The sequence below is a fragment of the Hippopotamus amphibius genome, chromosome 9 (genome assembly GCF_030028045.1).
Source record: "Hippopotamus amphibius kiboko isolate mHipAmp2 chromosome 9, mHipAmp2.hap2, whole genome shotgun sequence".
NCBI classification, from domain to species: Eukaryota; Metazoa; Chordata; class Mammalia; order Artiodactyla; family Hippopotamidae; genus Hippopotamus; species Hippopotamus amphibius.
In genome coordinates this window covers 48,819,269-48,837,492 of record NC_080194.1, presented here as the reverse complement: position 1 = coordinate 48,837,492, position 18,224 = coordinate 48,819,269, and the positions used below count along the sequence as shown (strand labels likewise).

At 34.5% G+C, this 18,224-nt stretch overlaps 1 protein-coding gene across 2 annotated transcripts in view; it reads left to right on the top strand.

The window, feature by feature from the left end:
• Positions 1 to 18,224, top strand: part of DYNC2H1 (dynein cytoplasmic 2 heavy chain 1) — a 332,321-nt gene that overhangs the window by 293,627 nt on the left and 20,470 nt on the right. For both annotated transcript variants that reach the window (XM_057747706.1, XM_057747705.1), the window contains one exon: positions 7,030 to 7,111. In XM_057747706.1, the coding sequence (XP_057603689.1) occupies positions 7,030 to 7,111 (82 nt within the window). The remainder of the gene's footprint in view (positions 1 to 7,029; positions 7,112 to 18,224) is intronic.

Below are 18,224 nucleotides of genomic sequence, written 5' to 3'. Positions count from 1 at the left end.
ACAAGCCCCCTTTGCTGGTTGGAGGAACACTGTGACAAATAGAAGGGCTGGAAGAATCCTGGACTCCATGCAAAAGGAGTGTGTGTACACTGGCTAGCCTCTGGGGCAGGGCAGAGAGAGGTCTGCTCTAGTGGCTGCTGAGTTTTCCATGACTGTGTCATCATACACCCCAGCCTGAGCTAAGCAAATGCTCTTGCCCCTCTCACTCCGTGCCACAGTATGGCACTGGATCTGGGGTGGCCAGGACCAGGGAAAAGACTTGACTTTGGGATACAGAGGTGACTTGGTCCCGGGGTGGACCCTTGATGGGCTGTGGTGGCCATTGTTGGCACTTACTAAAGTGATACCCCAGAAGCAGCCCAGATTTCTGAGGGCAGCCACTGTACACCACAGTTCAGCCCACCACCCTGCCCCAGTATACACAGAAAAACCGCACAGGCCCTGCCTCCCCTTTGGAGCACAGAGGAGGTTGGAGATAGTGATCAGTTGTGAGAGACAAAGAGGTCTTGCCCCCAAGGCAAGGAAGAGAGGTCTGCTCTAGCAGCTGCCTGGTTTCCTGCACCCACCTTATCATGTGCTTCAACCCAAGCTAAGCAAATGGTCAGACCCCACTTAGTCCGTGCCACAGGATGGCCCTGGGTCTGGGGCAGCTGCAACCAGGGAAAAGACTCGACCATGGTCTGTGTCTGAGCAGAACCACAGTGCCTGCACAGGCAACACACTGGACCACTGTATGCACATGAACCTAACTTGCTTCAGCACTCCTCTCCTGGGACAAAATTCTCGATGTAGGGAGAGGGGAAAACACACACCTAAAGGGAATGGAGCCAGTTTGAGCCTGACACACAGGTGTTCTGCTTCAGCAACATAGGATCAGATCCCACCCCTGGGAGGGCAGTGATGGCTGCTGACCAGAGAAGTTTTGCCTCACACCCCAGGCCAGCTCTTTCTCCAGCCCCACCACTTACCAAGGTGATAGCTGCCAGCACTCTGAGGAAAGACATGACTGGCATCCACATCAAATCCAGTTCTCCCACCAAAGGCTTTGAGCATATATAGTCTGCACAGAGACACTCCCACATGAAAACACCCCTTTAAGATGCAATAGGTAACTGTTTCACCTAAATTCATAGAGGCAGAGAAAGTTAAGTATAAAAAATGAAAAGGCAGAGGAACTACTCTCAGTTGAAAGCAAGAGAAAAAATAAGCAATGAAAGAGAAATAAACAGTTTGCCAGATAAAGAATTAGAAACATTGGTAGTGAAAATGTTAATTAGGAAAAAGAAATGATCTAAAAAATGAATATGTTCACAAGAAACCAGAAAATATAAAGACCCAGTCAAAAATAAATAATTCAATAGTTGAATGAACACATTAGAAGGAATGAATAGCAGACTAAGTGATACAGAAGAATGCATAAGTGATCTGGAAGGTAGAAGAATGGAAATCATCCAATCAGAACACCAAGGGGGGAAACAATTTTTTTTTAAAAAAAAGCAATCTAAGAAACATATCTGATAACATGTGTCCCAACTTTCACTTTATAGTGGTTCCAGAAGGAAAAGAGGGAGAGAAGGAGAATGAAAATGTACTTGAGGAAATTGTATCTGAAAACGTAACAAACCTGAAGAAGGAAATTGATATCTAGGTACAGAAAGTACAGAGGGTCTCAAAGCAAGATGAACCCAAAACGACCCACACCAAGATATATCATAATTAAAATGGCAAAAGTTAAAAACAGAGAATTCTAAAGGCAGCAAGAAAAAAATAGAGAGTCATACACTAGGGAGTCCCTGTAAGGCAACTGATTTCTCTGCAGAAAAATTGCAGACCAGAAAGGAGTGGCATGATAAGTTTAAAATCCTGAAAAGGAAACACCTGCAAACTAGGATACTCTACCCAATAAGATTATCATTTAGTATAGAAGGAGAGAGAAATAATTTCTCAGACAAGCAAAAATTGAAAAAATTCATCAATATTAAACCTACCCTAAAAGAACTCTTGAAAGATCTCTAAGTGGAAAATAAGTAAGAATCTATAAGAAAAGGGAAAATCCCAGTAGGAAAGATAAATATATAGTAAATGTTGAAGGTCACTTAAATAAGTCAGTACATAGATTAAAAAACAAAAAGCGTAAAAGCAACTATAACTACAACAAACAGTTAAAGGATAAACATGAAAATGTAAAATATGACACAAAAAACAAAAATGTGGGAGAGGGGAGTAAAAATGTAGATCTTTTAGAATGGGTTTGAACTTAAATGACTATCAGTTTGAATGAAGTAGATATATTTATGGGTCAACACACATGAACCCCATAACAACCACAAATCAAAAACCTACAATAACAGAGTGAAGTAAGCCAGAAAGAGGAAAACAAATACTGTAGGCTAACTCATATATACGAAATCTAAAAAAAAAAAAATGGTACTGATGAACCCAGTGACAGGGCAAGAATAAGGATGCAGATGCAGAGAATGGACTGGAGGACATGGGGTTGGGAGAGTGGGGGGGCGAAGGGGAAGCTGGGATGAAGTGAGAGAGTAGCATAGACATGTATACACTACCAACTGTAAAATAGATAGCTAGTGGGAAGTTGCTGTGTGACAAAGGGAGATCAACTCGATGATGGGTGATGCCTTAGAGGACCAGGACAGAGAGGGTGGGAGGGAGGGGATATGGGAATATATGTATAAATACAGCTGATTCACTTTGGTGTACCTCAAAAGCTGGTATGAGTGTAAAGTAGTTATATCCCAATAAAGCGCTTAAAAGAAAAAAATCTACAATACATACACTAAAACTAAAAAGAAAGGAACACAAGCAAACCACAAGAAGACATGAACAGAAAAAAACTACAAAAGCAACCAGAAAACAAGTAATAAAATGGCAATATGTACTAATAATTACTTTAGATGTCAATGGACTAATGCTCTAATCAAAAGACATAGAGGCTGACTGGATACAAAAATAAGACCTTTCATTATGCTGCCTATAAGAAGACTCACTGTAGGCCTAAAGGCACACACAGACTGAAAGAGAACAAGTGCAAAAAAGATATTTCATGCAAACAGAAGCAACAAGTAAGTGGTTATAGCAATACTAATATCAGACAAAATAGACTTTAAAACAAAGGCTAAAACAAAAGACAAAGAAGGGCATTATATAATGATAAAAGGATCAGTTCAAGAAGAGAATATTATACTCATTAACATACATGCACTCAATACAGGAGTACCTAAATATATGAAGCAAATACTAACAGACATGAAGTGATAATTGACAATAACACAATAATAGTAGGGGACTTTAATACCCAACTGACATCAATGGACAGATCATCCAGATAAAATCAGTAAGACGACAGAGGTCTTAAATGATGCAATAGAACATTTGAACATAATTGATATCTACAGGACATTATATCCAAAAACAGGAGAATACACATTCTTTTCAAGAGCATATGGGATATTCTTCAGGAGAGATCATATACAAGATCACAAAACAAGCATCAGTAATTTAAGAGGTCAGAGTTATATCAAGCATTTTTTCTGACCACATTAGTATGAAGCTAGAAATCAACTTCAGAAAGAAAAATGGGAAGAGAGCAAACATATAGAAACTAAACAACATGCTACTAAAATACCAATAAGTCAATGAGGAAATCAAAGAGGAAATCAGAAAATACCTTGAGACAAATGAAAATGGAAACAAAACATTCCAAAATCTATGGGATGCAGCAAAAGCTGTTCTAAGAGTTGATAACAATACAGGCCTTCCTCAAGAAACAAGAAAAATCTCAAATAAACAACCTAACATACTGCCTAAAAGAATTAGAAAAAGAAGAAATAACAAAGCCTAAAGTCAGCAGAAGAAAGGAAATAATAAAGATCAGAGGAGAAAAAAGTAAAATAGACATAAGAAAAAAATAACAGAAAAGATTAATGAAACCAAGAGCTGGATTTTTGAGAAGATAAACAAAATTGATAAGCCTTTAGCCATGCTTACCAAAAAGAAGAGAGAGAATAAGAAATGAAAGAGGAGAAATAACAACCAATACCACAGAAATTAAAAAAAAAAAAAATCACAGGAGAATACTACCAACAGTTATATGCCAACAAATTGAACAATCTAAAGAAATGGATGAATTTCTAGAAGTATACAGCCTGCCAAGACTGACTTAAGAAGAAGTAGATAATTTCAACAGACCAATCACTAGTAATGAAATTGAATTTGTAATAAAAATACTCCCAGCCAACGAAAGTCCAGGACTAGGCAACTTCACAGGGGAATTCTATCAAACATATAAAGAAGAACTAATACCTATCCTTCTAAAACTATTCCCCAAAATTCAAGAGGATAGAACATTCCCAAATTCATTCTACAAGGCCACTATTTCCCTGATACCAAAAGCAGACAAAGACACTACAAGAAAGAAAATTACAGGACAGTTGATCAATATAGGATGTAAAAATCCTTAACAAAATATTAGCAAATGGAATCCAACAGTATGTAAAAAGGATCATACACCATGATAAAATGGGATTTATTACAGAGTCAACATTTGCAAGTCAATTAATGTGATATACCATATTACCACCAGAAAAGGCACAAATCACATTATCATCTCAATAGATGCAGAAAAAGCATTTGACAAAATTCAACATCCATTCATGATAAAAACGCTTATCATAGTGGATATAGATGGAACATACCTCAACATAGTAAAGATCATTTATGACACACCAATAGCCAGCATCATACTCAGTGGTGAAAATACAAAAGCCTTCTAAATTCAGGAACAAGACAAGGATGCCCACTCTTGCTACCTCTATTTAACATATTATTTGAAGTTCTAGCCACAGTAATCAGACAAGAAAGAAATAAAAGGCATCCAGATTAGAAGGGAAGAGTTGAAGCTTTCACTATTTGCGGACAACATGATACTGCATATAGAAAACTCTAAAGTCTCCACCCCAAAACTATTAGAACTAATAAATGAATCAGCAAAGTTGCAGGATACAAGATTAATATACAGAAATCTCTTGTCTTTCTATACAATAATAATGAGCTATGAGAAAGAGAGAGTAAAAAAAAATCATGTTTAAAGTCACATCAAAAAGAATACCCAGGAATATGGTTAATCAAGGAGGTGAAAGACCTATGCTCTGAAAAGTGTAAAACATTAATGAAGGAAATTGAAGAAGATTCCAAAACATGGAAAGATACTGTTGCTCTTAAGATTTTGTTAAAATGACTATACTACCAAAAGCAATCTACAAATTTAATGCAATCCATGTCAAAATACTCATGGCACTTTTCATGGAACTAGAGCAAATAATTCTAAAATGGAAATGGAACCACAAAAGACCCCAAATTGCCAAAGCAATCTTTTTTTTTTTTTTTTTTTGGCCACACCACTTGATATGCGGGATCTTAATCCCCTGACCAGGGATCCAAACCCATGCCCTGTTCAGTGGAAGCACAGAGTCTTAATCACTGGACTGCCAGGGAAGTCCCTGCGAAAGCAATCTTTATTAAAAAAAAAAGAATAAAGCTGGAGATATCACCCTCTTAGACTTTATTCTACAAAGCTATAGCAATCAAAATAGCATGGTACTGGCACAAAAACAGACACATAGATCAATGGAACAGATTAGAGAGTGCAGAAATAAACCCCAACAAAGGAGGCAAGAAGATACAATGGAGAAAAGATAGGCTGTTCAATAAGTAGTACTGAGAAATCTGGGCATCTACATGTAAAACAATGAGATTAGAACTTTAGCTCACACTGTATTCAAAATAAACTCAAAATAGATTAAAGTTCTAAATGTTAGACATGAAACCATAAAACTCCTAGAAGAGGACATAGGCAGAACACTCTTGGCATAAGTTGTAGCAATATTTTTTGTATCTGTCTTCTAAGGAAAATAAATAAAGATAAAAATAAACAAATGGGACCTAATTAAACTTAAAAGCTTTTGCACAACAAAGGAAACCATCAACAAAACGAAAATACAACCTAGAGAATGGGAGAAAAATATTTGCAAATAGTGCAGCTGACAAGGGGTTAATATCCAAAATATACAAACAGCTAATACACTTAATATCAAAAGAAACAACCCCATCATCCTGAAGCAATAACAATAATGACTTCAAAACTCCCTTCACGTGATTTATGTAAAAGCATATGTCCCCCTTGAACCTTCTCAATTCACATTCTGCTCACTCCACCCAAATCCAAGTGGCACTGCTGTAAATTCCAGATGGAAAAACCGTGGTCTGTATCAGCAAGAAAAGAACTGCTAACACCACCTGCTATTAAATTTTTTATACACCCCCCCAAAAAATAGTTAAATAAAATTAAAAATGTAATTTCTGAATACACTAGCCACATTGAAAGTTCTCAATAGCCACATTTGGGTAGTGGCTGCCATTTTGGACTGAATGAAAATTTTTTTATCTCTGTAGAAAATTCTATTGAACAATGCTGACTAGGCTTCTTGGTGGGAAACAGTATTTGATGGTTAAGATCAAACTCTTTTTAAAAACAAATTTGGATTATCATATATAGTGTATAATTTTTAAGTTAGGTTGTAATGAAAGAGAAACTTCCAAAAACATACTGGACAAAATTTAGTTGCTTTTTAATGCTTTGTGGATATTCAGTTGGTAGTACCTCAGGATTATATTATAAATATCATATTTCAGTTTAGCTAGGAAACATTTATGGAACCCCCATCATGTGCCTGCATTTGAGGATAATGGTCAAAATGGAGGATGTAAAAATAAAAGACCCTATCCTCAAGGTACCTACACAACCTTGAAGAGGAGACTGACATAACAAGTTAACTTTAAAAACTTAGTGTGAAATCTAAGGTATTGTGCATAGCTTAAGATATCTGATTACTTGTATATTATAAATGTTTCAATTTTAAATAAATAGGAATGTATATATCTTCTATAGATCTTCATATTTTAATTCCTGAAGATTATCTCTTTCTGACATTTGATGCTTTACTTTTACAGGGTTATGGTCTGTTCTATGGATTGCCTTAAATTTGTAGCCTCATGGAAGGGTCGACTGCAAGAAGCAAAGCTGCAAATTAAGGTATTAGACTAATTTTAGGTGTTTATCTGAATCAAAAATTACATAATTACCAACTGCGATAAAGAGATTTTACTCCAATCTCAAAGTCACCTATCTTTGCAGTATGAGATCAGCAGAGATAGATTACATTACCTGTGTGACAAATCAAAATAAGTTAAGATTTTACGTGAAACAACCTGTACAGAATACAACGTGTTCTAATGTAGAAATAAAAATCTTAGGAATACAACAAAGTTGTAGTATTTGAAAATATAACCTTGGTAAAAAGTGATGTAAATCTTGAAGTTCTGTTAGGTTTACCTGTTCTAACATTCAAGTCAATAAATATTTGCTATACAATAAAGTATGTATAAAATATGTATAAAATTTAGACCAAATCTTGTCCTTAGGAAGTTTACAGTTTGTGAGTATATTAGTTCACTGTTAAAATCAAGCCAAGTATGTTAAAAAAAAAAAAAATTAAGCCATCTTTTGCAGTATACATTTTCCTAGCTAGCTTTCCTGCTAAAAATGCATTATTCTTGCAATAGTAGATAATAATAGATAACTATTCAAATATTAATAACAAAACTAATGAAATTGTTCCCCCAACAGCTCCAACCTTCTTCCACGTCATTGGCATTCTATACCATTCTTCTTTCCCATTCTCACACATAGAATTGCCCTTTTAACTTCTTTCCACTGCTAATGCAAGATGTTACATGTGGTAGTATGATTATCTCTATACATCTATATTGGTCTGTCTTATGTGACTATAATGTCAATAGAGACAAAGCCTGTGTTATCCATCTTCAGATCCCCACTATCTAGTTCAGTATATTACATATAATTAAAATAAATGTAAAACTATAGTTCTTTAACTTAGTTAACCTTAGGCAAATGACTTTTCAGAAGTTCTATTTATATAACTTTAGCTCCCAGGTCAACAATTTTCTTTTCATATCACTACTCTTTCTAACATACTGTATAATTTATTTATTATATTTGTTGTTTGTTGTCTGTCTTACTCTACTGGAATGTAAGTCCCATGAGAGTAGTCATTTTTTTTCCAGTTTGTTATATCTCACATACCTCAAACAATACCTTGTACATAATAAGCACTGGATTAAACCTGTGTTGAATTACTGATTTGAGGGTCAACAAGAGGAGAGGCACTGTAATAGGTGTCGTTAACACCAGCTGTAATGGTATAGTGTGCCAGAAATTTGATCATTAACAATAAGCTAGGTCTTTCTTTCTCTTTTGGCTCTACACATTGCTGCAGAAATCTCCCTTGAAGCTGAAGAAATTAGCGGGTTCTCTTTCATCTTTTGTATTTTATTTTAACCTTAGCCTCTAGCCCACAAGAACTACCGTAGCAATTATTGGTGCACATAAACTGTTGCCTAGCTGTTAAGGAGAGGGAGGGAACACATGATGTATAGTCCAGGAATCATGCACTTTACCTAGTTGTGTGGTCTGTTAGCAGCTGTGAAGCACACACATAGTATAGTAGTATCATTATTTAGGTATACTGATATAAAAACTAAGGGAAATGAGTTTTATTCTGTGTCAAGGTGTGTTCATATTTCCAGAACTATTTTGCCCCTGTTCTTACAAAATGGAAGTAAGATTATCTACCCCAGAAAACCCTAAGCATATATGTTACATTTTATAGATGGGGGAAAAAAGCTGACAGTTAATAAAACAAGTTTCTAATCTTAGTTCTCAAAACAGAGCCATGTGACTTTTTAAAGCGATTAATGGAGCAGTCTGAGCCTTTGTTGTCTCTTTTATCAGTGGATATAAATAATAACTTCCTTGACATATTTATTATGAGGGTCTCTGAAAACCTATGTGTATGTGTGTGTTTTATTATTTCTTTTACCTTGATTTGGATTAGGTTTTATTAGGCAATATTTATTTTTTAATTAGAAATAAAAGTATGTTTTAATATAAAGTTCTCTGCTTTAATCTAGTAAAGCAGAATTCTTTCATTTGTCATTTGACATTCATCAAAGCTACTGTATTGTTAAAAACCAAAGCATTCTTTGGTCAGTATATTTAGGAACATTATAAGTTTGATACAATTATGTCTTACAACTTTAAGTTTAAAAAGCCATTCCTACACATGGGATTTGAGGTAATTCAACAGAATTTTTCCTCTCTTTGGCCCCTCACTCACATGAGGTATAGAAGCACATTTCCTAATTTCTTACCTGCAGTTTCCAGATATATTTATCAGATAAAAAGTTTTTATACTTTTTATCAAGTACTCACTGTTCAAACTTGGCAAAATCAGTAAGTTAAGTAATTCTTTTAGGTTCCTTTGAATCAAATTTTTCAACAAAAGGATTATTCTGATAGAATTTTGGATTTGAATTATATTTGAATTTTACTGTAGAATTTAATTGATTGTGAATTTTTTTCAACCACCCTAGACTGAATTAAACCACTGAAATGTTCAAGCAAGGCTATAGTTCCCCCACCAATCAATGTCTCAAACCCTCTACAGCTTAAGAGAACATGGATATATATTGATTTTTTTAGATCCTGAACATGGCCCTCTAAAATTTCCTCACTACCATTATTGATTTATTATTTGTTAAACAGCAGCTATGAAACTCAGTACTGGAAAATGCATAAATCAAGCACCTGTTCGGCTTACATGCTATATCTTGCCCAAGGCTGTGAAAGTTTTGCCCCCGCAAATCTGGGTAGCTTCCAGCTCCCTCCTTGACTGCTGATGCGGCCAAACACAAAAGGCAAAAACAAGTCTTCTGCCTTGGCAAATCAGGCTTATTAAAAACATTATAGTCTTGTTAATAATGCACAATTCCCTAGGATACCTGAAAGCCGCTACTCCTCTGGGACCTGGTAGAGTCATATAGCCTCTTATGCTTGCCAGCTCATTTCAGCTGCTTCATGCCAGGCTAGAGTCTACCCATGTACACGTGGTTATTATACTATTCATAGTTCAGTTCCCTTGCTTGTAGAGCTTACCAGAAAATAGAAGTTAAAACAATGACGAAATTAGACATTTAGACATTTGAGCGTTCATGAGGAGAATGGGATCATCAGAATTGGGAGCTATGAGCTTTAGATGCATCCTCCCCAAATGAGTGTCAGTAGCTTATCAGTCCAGCAGTGGAAAATCTACCCAAAAAATCCTTAAATGATTCATTTTAAGACATATATTTCTGATAGCTTTCATTTTTAAAACTGAGCACTTAATGTGAATATGCTTATATAGTCATTATTAGTAGAGATTGTTTTTAAATCATGTAGGAACTATAAAAGTGCCTAGTAATATAATATTTTCTAAAAGTCAATCTGTAAAATGAGTTGGTGTATGCAAACTAATATGATATAAAACCAGTTCAACGAAAAATGATTTTTCTTAAGAACTTAAGTGACTACAGCAACCAGAGGTTTTAAATCTGTTTGATATTCTCGTAGCATTAAATGCTTTGAGTGTCTTATTATAGTCCACCAGTTTAAAGGACTTTTAATTCTTAGTTGACTGTACTCTTTAGTAGCCTTCCCAATTTAATGCTGTCTTCTCATGCTCTCCAAATATAGCAGGAGGCTGAAAACTGGCTCAGATTTCCTGTTTAGGAAGTCTCTCTGCTATGAAACATTCTGACTTTACTTGAGATGGTACTGAAAAAAACAGTCAGAGTGTGCTGGGATTATATACTAAATTCCATCAACTGTTCTAGTCCTTCCCCAGCTTTCAAAAACTTCTAAGAAACCTGTTTGTATTTCTTTCTGAAATATAACTTTCTCTAGCATGCTCTCCTTTCTTCAACCTATGTCAAGCCACATATGTAATTTTATATTTTCTAGTAGTTACATTTAAAAAAGTAAAAGAAACAGATGCAAATAATTTTAATATTATTTTATTTAATCTAATAGATATAAAATATTGTTGCTTCAACATGTAATAAATATTTTAAAATTGTGAATGACATATTTTACTTTCCTTTTTGTTGTACAAAGTCCTTGAAATCCATCATATATTCCATATTTACAGCACATCTCAATTCAGACTAAACATCTCAAGTGCTCAGTAGTACATGTGGCCATGGCTACTGTGTTAGCCAGTAGCTCTAGACAGAGAAGGTAATCCCCTAGAGGAAATTTAAATATCCTCTGGTCATCAAGCTTTTTCCAATTATTTTTAGTATTTTTTCTTATTAAACAATTTCAAACAGATACAGAAGAGAGAATAGTAAAATGAATCTCCATATGCAAAGTTTTCAAGATTTAAAGACATCCCTTCTTTTTCTCTTTTTTATTGTCTTTGCTGAAGCAAATTCCAGGCATGGTTTTATTTTACTCCTCTATTTCTCAAAAAAAAATGTTTGCATAAATAAACACAATATATTATCACACATACAAAAATTAACAATTCCTTGGCATCATTTAATACTCAGTTCATAACAATATTTGTCACTGTCTCAAAAAAAACTCTTTTCCAATAAACTGTTCAAATGAGAGTCAAGGTCCAGACAGTTTGGTTATTATGTGCCTTATGTCTTTTCATATTTAGATCAGGTTCCTCTTTTTATTTCATACCACTGTTTGTTGCAGAATCAAGGTCACTTCCCTTATACGAGGCTGAGTCAAAAATTATCCGCCCTCTGGTTATATTAAAACTTCTGTTGGCTGCACTGTCTTATCAATGCTTGCCGTTCAAGGCTACTGTCTCCCCAGTCACTGCTGTGCAGGTGTGAACGTGTTACATCAGTTGATTTGTAACTGTGGTGTGAGCAAAAATGGATGCCCCACTTGTGATTTGCACAAAAGAAGAGCAGCATGCAGTGATTCGTTTTTTGTGGTTTGAGGGTGTACCAGGTGCCGTTATTTATCGAAGACTGTGCACAGTATGGAGAAAGTGTTTTGTCATGAAGAAGTGCATATGAATGGATAGAGAAGTTCAAGAAAGGTCGCACAAGTGTTAGCCATCAAGAAGGAGCCAGATGCCCATCCACGTCCATGGCTGATGACAACATTGAGCATACACGTGAAATAGATGAGTGACAGTGGATTATGTGGCAAATCATTTGCAAATCAGCCATGGCTCTGCCTGTGAAATAATCCACAACAGATTTAGGTTTCCAAGAGTTTGTGCTGAAGCCTAAACTTCAGATTAAATGCAGACGACTGCTATCCAAGGGCGTTGTGATATTGCAGGACAGTACACATCTGCACACTTCTGCTCACACTGTCGACACTCTGCAAAAGCTTCATTTTGAGGTGTTAAAGCATCCTCCCTATAGTCCTGATCTTGCTCCATCGGACTTTCACCTGTATGGTCCCCTGAAAGCAGTCCTACAAGGACGAAATTTCACTTCTCATGAAGTGAAGACGATGGTCCATTCATGGCTCACACCTCAGCCTAAGACATTTTTTAATGAGGGAATACGAAAGCTTGTGACAGTTGGACAAAGTGTATTGAAAAGCAAGGAGATTATGTTGAAAAATGATGTGTTTATCTTTTCTAAAAGTTAATTAAAATAAATTCTACAGCCAGAGTGTGGATAATTTTTGACTCCCCCTAGTAGAATGATCTACATTTGATATTCATGTCTTAACTTCATTGTGTTACTATGTAACTTCTGTTCTTCTGTCCTTCATTTCTTATAAAATGGAAGTTAGTTCTAGGTGCAACTAATTTTTCTAAATCTGTTTCCTTCTACATTTATTAGCTGAAATTCTTCAAAGAAGCCTCATCAACTATGTCTATGTCGTTACCTAGATACCATGGAATTTTATATAGAAAATAAAGAGCAGATGCTTTTTTGTTTTTAATTTAAACTAGGGATATCCAGAATATGGTGTTTATACACTGGTTCCCACAGTGTTCAATAACATTTCTTTGTTTTTAAGTATCAGTGTGAACTTCTTATATATTTCATGTGCTTCTGTAAATTGCACGTATTATTCCTATTCATTTGCAATATCCTTAGTCTTTGGCTTTTATGTAGAGCCTCTTCATGTTGACCTCTGTATCTTATTTTTGGTGAAGGTTTATAGTATAGTATAATATCATACAATAAGTTGCACAAATCTTAAGAATACAACTTTATAAATTTTCTAGTAAGCAAACAGACCTATGCAACCATTATGCAGGTTAATTTTAATATTTTAGGACATTTTTTCTTCAAAGCCTCTTTTTATAATTCAATGGACCTAACACATTCAGTACAAACTTTTTCTTACATTATAAGAGATGTATTTAGGATATCCCCCTAGATATTTGTCTACCCATTTTTCTTTCCTCATTTTATATATTATGTTGTATAACGTATTCTGATTTTAAACAGTTGAGAACTTCTGGTTAAAATGGCCCAGGGAGTTAATGATTCATCCTCTCTGCTCCAGATAGATATATAATGATAGATAAAATATAAAAAGAGGAAACCACAAACATAGTCTGGCTACAAATACAGGATCAGTATTTCATTGCATCAGAAGCAGGACAAAATAAAATTGTGACTAAGTCTGAAAGTACAGGTCTTGAGCTCCAAGTTCAGACGTAGGAAGCAATGAATAGTATGCCCCCAGCAGAGTGGAAGGAATTAGTAGTGCTCTATGTGAAATGGAGCTGAAACAAAGGTTATTGATTAAATCCAGGACCGAGGTTAGTTAGGCTCTCCAGCTCTGCAATAAAAGAAGACTGAATAAAGCTGTAGGCCTAAGGAAAGATGGAGACATAGACTTAATATTACATAGTGAGCCACACTAACCACCATATCAGTTGCTTAGAACTGCGGTATCCTCAACATCTGCAGAATAGAACCTCCAAACTGGCAGTGTAAATTTTATAGCTATGTAGATTTGGAAAAGTCACTATAGAGGTGTGTGGGAGAAAAGTAAAATATCCCTCAAAATGAACCTGGAAACCAAAATCCAAAATCCATGGTGAAAAAAATCTAATCCTAGAAAAGAAAATGAGCAAAATTATTAGGTTAATCAATATCTGGTGATTTTGTTTGTTACTACTTTTTGGGAAAATCTGATAAAAATGTTAAAATATTTATTTTATTTTAGTTTCCTTAAGTAGCTATATGAGATAATAACTTTCACTAAAATAAGTACAAGAACTTACAGAATAGAAACAGGCAGAGATAATACAGTTATATGTAGCTGGATGTGAAAACCAACTACATATAAAATCAGTAATCTTGGAGATGACAAATATAATCTTTAAATAAAAAATAATAGATTAAAATTAGATTAGATTAGGTACAATTGAAAAAGCCATGAATTGGAAGTTAGTACTAAGGAATTAACTCAGAACTGATCGTAAGTGTAAAGTGTTAAAAATATGAAAGATGTTATCAGATGCAGAGGATAGTTTAAGACATTCTATCCTTCTTCTAAAAGGATTTCTACTATAGAACAGACAGAATGGCAGGAAAGCAAAATTTTAAAAATTAGTTGCAGGAATTTCCCAGAATTGGAAAATGATGAGTTCTCAGGTGAAATCCTGAGATTTCTACCAAAAAAATTAAAGTATATTCGAGTTCACACCTAGTTACACTTTAATGAAACTATAGAATATCAAGGTTAAAGAGAAAAAACTATTAAAAGCTACCAGGTAGAAAAGTCAGATTTCCAACAAAAACAAACAAACAAAATCATCAAATAGATTACTCATCATTTACTCATCATTCACCACATGCCAAAAGACAGCAGTGAGTAATATATTCAAATTGATGAAGAAAAATAGTTGTTAGCCTCACATTTTATTCCCATCTAAAATATCATTCAGTAATGAAAGCAGTAAAAAGATATTTACAGAAACCCAAACACCACAAGGGCTTACCACTATCAGAACCCCAAGAAAGTATTAAAACATGAAAAAAAAGCCAGAGAGCAAGCAATGTATACCAAAAATAGTAGTCCAAAAATTACAAAATAATTTAGTTTTAGCGTGTAATTTAAGTATTGAATGTAAGATATAACTTTTTTCTTATGTTTAAACTAAAACTAAAACTCTAAGCAGTAATAATTAGATTAGAAATAACATGCTAAACTAAGATCCATGTCATAGTCAGGCGGAGTACTGAATAACTAAGAATTCATTAGAAAATGTCACAGTTATTCATTCAAAAGATACAGCTAAATACTTAAAAATAGATATGGAATCCATAGCAGAAAAGGAGAGAAATTAAGCAAAAAGAAAGAGGAAAACTATATATTAAACATACTAAAAATAATTCCAAATATATGACTAATAACAATAAATATATTTTTTTAATTGAAATATAGTTGATTTATAATTTTATGTCAGTTTCAGGTATACAGCAAAGTGATTCAGTTATATATATATATTTTTTCAGATTATTTTCCATTAGAGGTAGTGGATATAGTTCCCTGTGCTGTAGAGTAAATCCTTGTTTCGTCTCTATTTTATGTATAGTAGTTTGTGTCCGTTAATCTTATACTCCTACTTTCTCTCCCTCTCCCTCCCGTTCCCCTTTGGTAACCATAAGTTTGTTTTCTGTGTCAGTGTTTGTTTTGTATACAGATTCATTTGTATTATTTTTTAGATTCCACATATATGATATCATGATATTCGTTTTTCTGTCTGACTTATTTCACTTACTATCTTCTCTAGATCCATCCAGTTGCTGCAAATTGCAATATTTCATTCTTTATATGACCGAGTAATATTCCATTGTATATGTATACCACATCTTCTTAAGTCAATTGTCTGTTGATGGGCACTTGGGTTGTTTCCATGTCTTGCCTATTGTAAATAGTGCTGTCATGAACATTAGGGTGCATACATCTTTTCAAATTAGAGTTTTCATCTTTTCCTGATGTATGCCCAGGAGTAGGATTGCTGGATCATATGGTAACTCTATTTTTAGTTTTTAAGGAATCGCCTGTTCTTCACAGTGGCTGTACCAATTTATATTCCCACCAACAGTGTAAAAGGGTTCCCTTTTCTCCACACCCTCTCCAGCATTTATTATTGGTAGACTTTTTGATGATAGCCATTCTGTCAGGTGTGAGGTGATACCTCATTATAGTTTTGAATAACATTTCCCTGATGATTAGCAATATTGAGCATCTTTTCATGTGCCTGTTGGCCATCTGAAAGTTGTCTTTGGAGAAATGTGTATTTAGGTCTTCTGCCTACTTTTTGATTGGGTTGTTTATTTTTTCAGTATTGAGCTGTGTGAGCTGTTTGTATATTTTGGATATTAACCCCTTGTTGGTCTACGTTGTTTCTAAATATTTTCTCTCTGTCCCTAGGTTATTTTATTGTTATGTTGATGATTTCCTTTGCTGTGCAAAAGCTTTTAAGTTTGATTAGGTCCCATTTGTTTATTTTTGCTTTTGTTTCTTTTGCCTTGGGGTACTACTGATCAAAGAAAATATTGCTGCAATTTATGTCAGTAAATGTGTTGCCTATCTTCTCTTTTAGGAGTTTTATGATGTCATGTCTTACATTTAGGTCTTTACTGACTTTATTTTTGTATATGGTGTGAGGGAGTGTTCTAATTTTATTGATTTATATGTAGCTGTCCAGCTTTCCCAACACCATCTGTTGAAGAGACTCTTTTCTCCATTGTAAAACATAAACATTTTAAACTCACCAATTAAAAGATAGAGATTATCAGATTGGGGAAAAATATCCAGTTGTACACTCCTTAACGAGGTACATCTAAATCATGGCTACACAGATAATTTGAGAATAAACAAATGGAAAGCTACATGAAAGAAGAACTGAACACTTAAAAGATCATTCATGTTTATAGAGTCAGTACTTTAAAGATGTCAGATTCTCCAATATCAATTATTAAAATTTAATGCAATTGTTATTCAAATCATAAAGATTTTTTTAAAAAATTGTGGCACAAATTTACGATTTTCAGTTAGCATTTGCTCAAACAACATAGTGGCTTAAAACAATAAAAGTTGGGTTTTTTTTTCTCACACTTCGATGGTTTGGTTTTACCCAGACCCACTCACTCATTGGCATTCAGCTAGGTTAGCTAGGCTGGAAGGTTCATGCTGGGCTCACTCATATGTCTGGTAGTCTGTGCTAGGTATGGTCTGGGGTACCTCGGGTCTCCTCCACATGGCTTCTTATACTCCAGTACCCTAGAAGAGCTTTCCTACATGATGATCTCAGTACAGCATTCTAAGAGGACAAAGCCTCTTAAAGCCTAGCCTCAGAAATTGCTTCTAGTTCTTCCACTTTCTGTTGGTCAAAGCAAGTTACAGGCCAGCCCACATTCAAGGGGTGGGAAAGAAGCTCCATCTCCTGAGAGAAAATGCAGCAAAGGTTACATTGCAAAGCAGTATGCATACTAGGGTGGGGGAATTTTTGGCCATATTTTGTAATTTGCCACAGTACAGAAAAACTACAGGACAAGAGTAGCCAAAACAAATTTGAAAATAAATAATATAGTCTTAAGATTTGCCTCATCAAATAATAAGTTTTATTACAAAGCTATGGTGATTGAGACAGAATGGTATTGGTATAGGGAAAAACTGAGTAACTTATGGAGCAGAATAGAAACAGACCCATGTGTTTGGAAACTTGACACATGACAAAAGTAGTGGTCATTACAAATTAGAGAGAGAACTATTCGATAAATGATTCTGAGATGATTAGTCACTTATATGAAAAATGATAAAATTTGCACCATCCGTATAAACAAAAATTATTTCTGAATGATTTAAGAAGCTAAATTGTAGAAATATAACTTCTTTTTGGAAAAGAAGACTTTTAGAAACAAAAATACTAGAGAATATCTTTATTCAGGATTTCTTTATATACATAAGAATGAAAGCATTAAAGGAAAAAGCTAATAAAATACAACCTTAAAATTAAAAGACATCATAAAAAGTAAAAATACAGGCCATAGACTGGTTAAATATATTTGCATTGTGTTTAAAATACACAAAGGAATTTTACAAAATCATTTTTAAAAAAACAAAAACAAAAACAATCCCGTTGTGGTGAAAAGGGGAAGAAGGCAAAGGATTTTAATAGCCACCTTAAATGAAGGGAAAATCTAAATGGCTAATAAACATAAAATACTTGTTCTCACCAGTAATGAGAGAAATGAAATTAAACCCAAAATTTAATACCTTATTGGCA